The sequence below is a fragment of the Trachurus trachurus genome, assembly GCF_905171665.1.
Source record: "Trachurus trachurus genome assembly, chromosome: 14".
NCBI classification, from domain to species: domain Eukaryota; kingdom Metazoa; phylum Chordata; class Actinopteri; order Carangiformes; family Carangidae; genus Trachurus; species Trachurus trachurus.
Genome location: NC_139903.1, coordinates 31,897,632 through 31,907,360, shown reverse-complemented (window position 1 = coordinate 31,907,360; position 9,729 = coordinate 31,897,632). Strand labels below are relative to the sequence as shown.

Below are 9,729 nucleotides of genomic sequence, written 5' to 3'. Positions count from 1 at the left end.
TGGGGTTTTACCGCAGTTTTTGTCCCAACTTTTCTACTGTGGTGGCTCCGTTGACCAGCCTACTTAAGAAAAACACACCTTTCGACTGGTCCTCCAACTGTCATGCTGCATTTGAGTCTTCCACACACCGTTCAAAATCCAGGTGGATGCGAGCGACGTTGGTGCTGGGGCCGTGCTCCTGCAGGAAGGGGAGGGGGGAGTTGACCATCCTGTGTGCTATTTTTCATGTAAGTTTAATCGTCATCAACTGAATTATTCAGTCATTGAAAAGGAGACTCTAGCCTTGATTTGGTCCTTGAAGTTTTTTGAAGTGTATGTTGGGCCGTCTTTGCCTGTAACTGTTTATACAGACCATAATCCCTTAACGTTTTTGAACAGCATGTATAATGCCAATAGTAGGCTCATGAGGTGGCTGCTGTTCTTGCAGCCTTATACATTGAATGTCTGTCACATCAAGGGTAAAGATAATGTTCTGGCTGACGCACTTTCCCGTGCGCCCTGTTGATTCTACACAAGACCTTATTAGTGGGGTCTTGTGTTTTATGGGGGGGGGGGGGGGGGGGGGGGGGTTGCTGCTGTGTCTCTCCGTCTCATCTCCCCTCTATAGGTTCTCTGCCTGTGTCCCTCCTACCTCGTCAGGGGGATCAACTCCACCTGTGGCTGTGTCTATAAAGAGGGGGTCTTTCCAAGATGGCAGCCTCTTCCTCCCTCCTGGATGGCTGGTGCCACCCAGGCACCTCAGCATTGTTTTGTTTGATTGTGTTCTGTTAGCCTTTTGTTACTTTATGATTGCACACACACATCCATCACCTCTCACCACACTACAGATTACTGACCTACACTTAAACTTGTGTTCCTTTAATAAATTGATGGTTAATTGACCTGGTCGCTGTGTGGTTGTAGTAAGGAGATGTACTATAGAGAATGCCCACAAGAGGGCGCAGTGGGTGTAGAGAACCAGTAATACACACAGAGGAAGTAAGGGTTGTTGATGTTTGTGACCAGCCCAATGTGATGTATGTCGATGTATACCCTGCCTGCAATTCTCCGGTTAAATGTGAAGTAAACCAGTTCTTCTTGAGATACCAGGACTACGGTGTGAGTTACTACATAAATGGCGACGAGGATAAAGTTTTTCCAGCGGATTGCCGCGTGAGAAAGCGCACAAATGCGTAAATTGGACTGCTAAGTGGCTGCAACAGAAAAGCTAACAAAAAAAATGGCGGTGGCTATGGTTGGAAGTACGGCTCCGTTCGATAACCGGACTCAGACATGGGAGGAATATTGTGAGATTCTCCAACATTTTTTTGTGGCTAACAAGATAACAGATGCTGGTCAACAGAAAGCTATTTTGCTCAGTTCAGTGGGCAGTCAGACTTACGGTCTAATGAGGAACCTGGTTAGCCCCGCTAAACCAGGAGACAAGTCCTTTGATGAGCTCGTGAAGCTGCTAAAGGACCATTTCAACCCTAGACCCAGCGAGATTGTGCAGCGCTACAGATTCAACTTGAGAGCAAGGAGGTCTGGAGAATCGGTTATGGAATATGTTGCCGTGCTGAGGAAATTGGCGCAGGATTGCAACTATGGAGAAAAGTTATCAGAGATGCTTCGTGACAGACTGGTCTGCGGGATCGGCGACGACCGCATTCAGCGTCGGCTGTTGTCAGAGCCGGACCTGACCTTCGACAAGGCGCTGAAGCTGGCTCAAGCCATTGAGACGGCCAGTAAGGATGTGAGAGACTTGCAGTCGCTGGAGTCCGCTGCCCCGCACGAGAGGATGCCCCAGGCTGTGCATAAGATGGCGGCGAGGCAGAGCTCTAGTAAGCACCAGTGGAAGTCTTGCTACAGGTGTGGGAGTGAGCAGCATAGGGCTGGGGACTGTAGGTTTGCTAGTGAAACCTGTCACAAGTGTGGTAAAACTGGTCACATTCAAAAAGTGTGTAGATCTAAAGGCTCAGCTAATGTAGCAAAAGCTAAATGGGGTGGAGTAAAACAGTCAAACAAATGTGCTAAACCTCAGGGAGCTAACTATGTTAGTCAAGGGGTAGAGGGAACAGATGAGACAGACACAGATGAGGTCATGTTTACACTGTACAAACTAGACGTGTTAGAGATACCGTCAGAAGAGCCATTTGTTGAGACATTGAAAGTTAATCACACAGACATACAGTTTGAAGTTGACTCAGGATGTGGGGTGACAGTAATTAATCACTCTGTGTACAAAACTTTATGGGGAAAAGAGGTACCAAAACTACAGCCATGCAGAGTCAGACTTAAAACGTATACAGGACACACAGTTAATGTTTTGGGAGCAGCCAGGGTCAAGGTGCAGAGTAAAAACAACTCAGAAAAATACCTACCTGTGGTAGTAGTGACAGGAACAGGCCCTAGTTTAGTAGGCAGAGGCTGGATAAAAGAGCTAGGTTTACAGTGGAGATCAGAACCTCATATTCACCGCATCAGGGAGGAGACCTTAGAGGAGGTTCTTGGGGACCTGCTGAGGTTTTCAAAGAGGAGCTAGGGAGGTTTAATGGGCCCCCAGCTAAAATATATGTGGACAAGGAAGCAACCCCCAGGTTTTTTAAAGCCAGACCTGTCCCATATGCAATGAGAGGAAGAGTGGAGGCAGAATTAGACCGTCTCTTAGCCCAGGACATAGTGGAACCTGTTAAGTATGCCGAGTGGGCAGCGCCTGTAGTTCCTGTCCTTAAACCAGATGACTCAGTTAGGCTGTGCGGGGACCTCAAACTGACAGTAAATCTAGTGTCAAAACCAGAGCAGTATCCTATCCCCAGGATTGAAGATTTATTTGCCAGCCTGTCAGGTGGACAGAAGTTCACAAAATTAGATCTGAGTCACGCATACCACCAAATCCCCTTGGATGAGGACGCAAAAAAGTATGTGACCGTAAACACACATAAAGGCTTGTTCACTTACAAAGTCTTACCTTTTGGAGTGTCTTCAAGCCCAGCAATCTTTCAACAGACAATGGAGGGATTGCTGCAGGGCATCCCTCATGTGGCCATATTCCTGGACGATATCCTTCTTACAGGAAAAAATGACCAAGAACACCTCCAGACACTGACCAAAGTGTTGCAGCGGCTAAAGGATGCCGGTCTCAGGCTCAGGAGGAGCAAGTGTTCATTCATGAGTGAGGAAGTGATGTTTCTAGGTCACAAGGTGGATGCAACTGGACTACACCCAGTCAATGAAAAGGTGCAAGCAATCAAGGAGGCACCTACACCTTCAAACGTGACAGAGCTGAAGGCTTATCTGGGACTATTAAACTATTATAACAAGTTTTTGCCAAACCTGTCCACCTTTCTCACTCCACTGCACAAACTGCTACACAAAGACACAACGTGGCAGTGGGGAAAGGAACAGAAGGCTGCATTTGAGAAGTCAAAAGAGATGATGCAGTCAGCGGAGGTGCTGGTGCATTATGATCCAGAGAAGGACATTGTGTTGGCATGTGATGCATCACCGTACGGAGTAGGTGCAGTTTTGTCTCATCGTATGGCAGATGGAACTGAAAGACCAATAGGATTCACATCACAAACACTAAATGCAGCAGAAAAAAACTATTCACAACTGGACAGGGAAGGACTAGCAGTCATGTTTGGAATAAAACGCTTCCACAAGTACATTTATGGACGGAAATTCAGCATAGTGACAGATCACAAGCCGTTGCTGTCACTTTTCAGTGAGATGCGAGCTGTTTGAGCCTACGAATACACAATAGTGTATAAAGAAGGAAAGCATCACAACAATGCGGACGCCCTGAGCCGCCTGCCCTTATCAGAGAAATCAGACCAAGAGGGAATGGAAGAGAGAGTTCTCATGATTGAGAGCTCCGACATCACTCTGGTTACTGCAGACCAAGTGAAAGTATGGACTGATAAGGATCCGGTGCTCTCACGAGTGAGGGAGATGGTGCACAGAGGCTGGCCCTCAGAACTAAAGGGAAGTGAATTTGCACCTTACACAGTGAGAAAAAATGAACTCAGTATCCAAAACGGTTGTGTATTGTGGGGGGCTAGAGTGGTGGTGCCACAGCCAGGCCAAGACAGTGTTTTGAGACAGCTTCATCAATGCCACCCAGGGATGTCCAGGATGAAAGCGCTGGCCAGGAGTTATGTGTGGTGGCCAAAGCTGGACAAAGAAGTGGAGGATACTGTCAAAACCTGCACAATATGTCAAGAGCACCAAAATGTTCCAGCCCCAGCCCCTTTGCACCCGTGGGACTGGCCCGACAAGCCCTGGAGCCGTATCCATGTGGATTATGCGGGACCATTCATGGGAAAGATGTTTTTTGTTCTCATAGATGCACATTCCAAGTGGATGGATGTGTATCCGGTGAACTCTTCTACTTCAGCTACAACCATTGAGTGCCTGCGCACCAGTTTCAGCAACCATGGACTGCCTGAGTTGTTGGTGTCGGATAACGGTACTTGTTTTGTGAGCAGAGAGTTCAAGGACTTTTTGTACAAAAATGGTATTCGTCATGTGACCTCTGCACCCTACCATGCCTCCAGTAATGGGTTAGCAGAGAGAGGTGTACAGACATTTAAAAGAATGATGAAGAAATGTAAGGAAGGCACACTGACAGAAAAGGTGGCCAGAGTGTTGTTTGGCTACAGGGTAACCCCTCAGACTACAACAGGTCTATCACCAGCAGAACTTCTTCTAGGGAGAAAGCTGCGTTGCACGCTGGATCTGATCCATCCAGATCTGAACAGGAAAGTGCTGAAGAAACAAGAACGACAGACCAGAGATCATGACACCAAGGCAAAAGCACGCTGGTTCAAAGTGGGAGACTCAGTGTTGACCCGGAACTTCAGTTTTGGCCCAAAGTGGATCCTGGGAATCATATAATCAATGACAGGACCTGTATCCTATTAAGTGATGCTTGGTGATGGGAGTGTGGTCAGGAGACATGTGGACCAGATTCTGAGGCATCAACAGTCATCAGAGAAAATCACAGAGAGACATCAGACTGACACAATGCAGCAAAGTCACACCACAACACAGGACAGGACATTGCTGGATGTGGAGGACGTTGTTCTCTGCAGTGATAAGGTGGAGGAGCCAGCAGCTGCAGAGGCTGCAGGAAAATCAGAGACTGAACCAGAGACTATGTCAAATGCAAGCCCAGTGAGGAGAAAGTCAAAATGGGAAGTTAAGTTGCCCAGTCACCTTAAAGACTTTCAGTTGAACTAGAGGATTTGCTGAGAGTGTTGTTGTCACCCGTTGTAAAAGAAAAAAGAAACAAAAAAAATGTTGTAATGTTCATGTTTCAGTTGGATGCATAGATCCTGCTTAAGGGGGGGAGGGATGTAGTAAGGAGATGTACTATAGAGAATGCCCACAAGAGGGCGCAGTGGGTGTAGAGAACCAGTAATACACACAGAGGAAGTAAGGGTTGTTGATGTTTGTGACCAGCCCAATGTGATGTATGTCGATGTATACCCTGCCTGCAATTCTCCGGTTAAATGTGAAGTAAACCAGTTCTTCTTGAGATACCAGGACTACGGTGTGAGTTACTACAGTGGTCCTCCCTCCTTGGTTATGCTCTTGAACGAGCTGTGCATAACAGTTTTGCTTCTTTTTATGCTAAATACTTTGTACTTGTACTTGTACTTTTGATACTTGAGTATATTTTTTCACAAGATACTTTTGATACTTAAGTACATTTAATGTGAGCTACTTTAAGACTTTTACTCAAGTAATTTTTAAGTGACTTTTACTTTTACCAAAGTCATTTTTAGTCATGGTATTTCTACTTTTACTTAGTTATTTTTTTCAAGTACTTTATACACCTCTGCTTGACCGTCACATACACTGAGAATAAACTCCCAAGAAAACCCTTTTAACAGGGAAAAATTGGAGAAACCTCAGGGTGAGCAACAGAGGAGGGATCCATCACGCAAGAACAGACAAGAAAAAAGTTTATAGCACAGAATGTGCAAAACATGGAAATGGTCAACAAGAGCTGAAGAGGGAGGCAGCTTCTGGTGGGAAGGCAGGCAGGGAGAGCAGGCCAGCTTAATGAGAGTAGTGGATGGCAAACTGGTTCATGAGAAGGGAGGGCAGGTCAGTTTAACAGCAGGGAAAGGTGGGGATGCAGGTGGCAGCTGGTGCAGAGGGATGGAGCTCTGGTGGATCTATGGAAACACAGATTGTGAGAAACCAAGGCCAAACTACAAAGTACAACAGATAAAGATAATCTTCTTCTTCTAATTGTTCTTAAGGACTTAAGAAGGCTTGAAGGATCCATCACCTGGTATTTATATCTGTTTTAGGTGTTGAAGGGGTCTTAAATGCACATTTTATGAGAAATAATATGCAACATTCACCTTGATTTAGCCCTATTTGTGTACCCAATTTTGCTCTCGCCAGAAAATTCCGTGATCTTGAGTCCTCCTGAAGCTTTTGTGAATGTGAATTGTGAATCAGCCTTTATTGTCACTATACAGAAGTACAGCGAAATTACAGCAATCAACCCGGCCGTAGATATACAGCATACAATACATACAATAAGACAGACATAACAGGATAACTGGCCGATAAGAGGGGGGAGGAAAAGGGGAGAGAAAAGGGGGGAGAGGGGAGGAGGAAAAAAAGCAGCTCCCAGACTATGGTCCTGTGGGGGAGTGTGGGACCGGGAGTCGTAAACAGGTTGGGGGAGGGAGTTCCAAAGTCGGGGTGCTGATCAGTAGAAACCCTGCTTTACATAGTTTTAACATAAAAAAAAAATCATCATTCTGAAGGTGTGGCAGCTTTTATTTTGCCGTGGCGGTGCGCCATGATCAATTGTGCATGTAGCGGAAACCCTGTTATTATAATGGTTAATTAAAGCAGAAGTAAGTGGTCCGGTCGTTTTCGCTAATGCTGCGTTCCAGGCAGGCTTTTGAAATCGTAAATTACAGCTTCAAGTCACAACTTACGACTTTGTAGCATTCCAGGCAACCCACTCGTGTTTTTCCGACCTGTTTTACCGGTGAAAGTCACTATAACGGCCACTCGTAACTTCCGACCGGTGAACTCGTACCAGATCGAACTGGTACGACTTCACGGTCGGAAAAATACGAGTTTCCTTGAACGCACCATAACAGTCCTCGTCCCTACGTCGCCACATTCACGGCGTCCCTTGGCTGCACACACAGCCCTGCATGCCGTTCTCTCTCCTCATTGGATAAAAACTGTAGGATACGATAAATGTTTTCTCCTCGGCTCAGAGCAGAGCAGAGTGACTGACAGACCCGTGTTTCAGACCAAACACTCTATGTAAGTGATTGCTGTCGGAAGATATAACTATTTAAGACTTATATTAACACAAATATATCACTTACTTCTGCTTTAAAGAATACTTATTTTTACTATCCTAAATTAGATTTTTACACCTATTTTAAATTGTATCCGAATACAAATACAAATACTGGATGCTTTTCACATCCCTAACCCTAATCCAAAAACAACACCACATTCAAGCGAGACAAATTCAGATGCTATTTCCAACACTGGAAATATGTCATGAACAAGATTATTGGATGTCCACCTAGTGTCATGAAGTGGGCGGGAAAACTGAGCTAAGATATAGTGTGTGAGGACAGGTGAGATTTGCAGAACAGTTCTGCTCACATGAAATTAGTCATGGCCTCTAACCTGATAACTGTCAGCACAGGGAATGTGTATGTGAATAATCTTCAGGTTTGCAAATCTAACAGGTATCTGTACTCTAGTGCTGACCTGTATTCACTGTTTTAGGAATCCAAATACACAAAATTGATACACTGTTGTGTTTTAATTACACCAATAGGCTCATGTTTATTTTTGGTCTGAAATGTTTTTCTAAAATGTCATATGTAAACCAATCTCAGGGTCTCAACATAAGTGATAGTAACATGTCTAGTCAACAAGATGAGAGGTTATTGGAAAGAGTCTTGTTTACCATTCTGATTGGAATGCCATGCTGTGTCTTTCTCGTCATTAACAGCATTATGCTTTTCACCCTGAGGAGTAAACTGGTGTTTAGAGAGACCTCACGTTACATTCTTCTGTATAATCTCCTTTTTGCAGACACTGCTCTGTTGGCATTTGGCGAGTTAATGTATATAATTGCTGCTTGTAGGATAATATTAACATATCCTGTGTGTTGTGTTCTTGTTATGTTCTCCAAGCTAACAAATGAAATCTCTCCTCTCACACTAGTGGTGATGTCACTGGAGAGGTGTGTAGCTGTGTGCTACCCACTAAGGCATGCTGCCATCATCACCATCAAAAACACAGCTTTAGCTATAATTGTGGTTTGGACCATTAGTTTATTAAATATCCTTACTAGAGTTGTTTTATTGTCAATTTTCCAATTTAAAGACCTGGAAAACCTGCAGATGGCCGATATTTGCTCAGACATACCCCTGCTGGATGAGCCAATAACTTATCATTATGACCAGGTTTACACCTATTTTGTGTTTTTATTTGCTGCTGTGGCAATAATCTCCTCATATATTGGTGTGATGATAGCAGCCAGGTCAGCCTCTACAGACAAAGATTCATCGCAAAAGGCTCGTAACACACTGCTCCTGCATCTAGCACAGCTGGGCCTCAGTCTCTTCTCAACAATGCATTCTGCTATTGTTCAATTCCTCTCAACAATCCTGCATAGGGTAACTATTTTACGTATCAAGAGTGTTGTTTATGTGTTCATCTATATCCTCCCCAGATGTCTGACTTCTCTCATCTATGGGATCAGAGATCAGACCATCAGGCCTGTTCTCTTTTACCATCTGTGCTGTCGACTGACAATAAGTCATGTTAGTAAAGGCTGAGGTCTCGCCTCAGATCATGGTTCAGCCGACAGTGTTTCAGCTTATAATATATTAATAATATAATAATAATATAATAATATTCATATCGAGACAGGCAGATATGTTGGCACAGCAGAAGATGATAGAATTTGTAACTTATGTGACATCCGAGAGGTGGAGAATGAAATGCATTTTGTGTTCTACTGTCCTTTTTATGACTCTATAAGACAAAAATTATTTAGTAAAGTAGATCCAAATAATGAATTTGTGTGGTTGGACGATGCTGAGAAGCTAAAACTTCTTTTTTACTTGAATATTTTTGCATTTTCTTTGTTTCTTGAAGAGGCTTGGGTAATGAGACGTAGAGCGATATATTGTTGAGTACTGAAAGTAATCTGAAATTGTTTATTTATGTCACACCGGTGTGGCAAGTAACACCAACAGGAAGGACTGTCTAGTTTTTGTTTTTTTGTATTTGTTATTGTGTCTTGTAATCCCATATGGGATGGGCCACAGTGGTGGCATGACACGAAAATAAAATATTCATTCATTCATTCATTCATTCATTCATTCATTCATTCATTCATATAAGGCTTGTAAAATCTTGCTGTTGCATCTGGTGAAGCTGGGCACTCTCCTCTCAAAAAAATTATTCTATATTATTGTTGTTAGTCATTATTTTTATTAATTAGGGTCCGGGCAGCTAAGCTGCCAGGACACTATTGTATTCCGAGGAATTCTTTCTTTCTTTATTTCTTTCTTTCTTCTTCCGAGGAAATCCTACTTCCCATGGGCGAAAACTCACCAAACTTTACAGAAATGTCCGACCCCATGCCAGATTTACTCAACTCCAAGGACATGTGCCCCCCCTCCTAGGGAGGACACAATAAGTGTTTACATTTAAAAACTTTGAAAATTGCTA

At 44.0% G+C, this 9,729-nt stretch overlaps 1 protein-coding gene across 1 annotated transcript; it reads left to right on the top strand.

The window, feature by feature from the left end:
• Positions 1-1,387: 1,387 nt before the first annotated feature.
• Positions 1,388-8,828, top strand: LOC310997293 (odorant receptor 131-2-like; the record flags this gene model as incomplete). The annotated part of the gene is made up of 2 exons (XM_083986969.1): positions 1,388-1,848; positions 7,997-8,828. 2 exons carry the CDS (start codon positions 1,388-1,390, stop codon positions 8,826-8,828), a joined length of 1,293 nt encoding a protein of 430 aa, XP_083843095.1.
• Between the last annotated feature and the right edge of the window lie 901 nt (positions 8,829-9,729).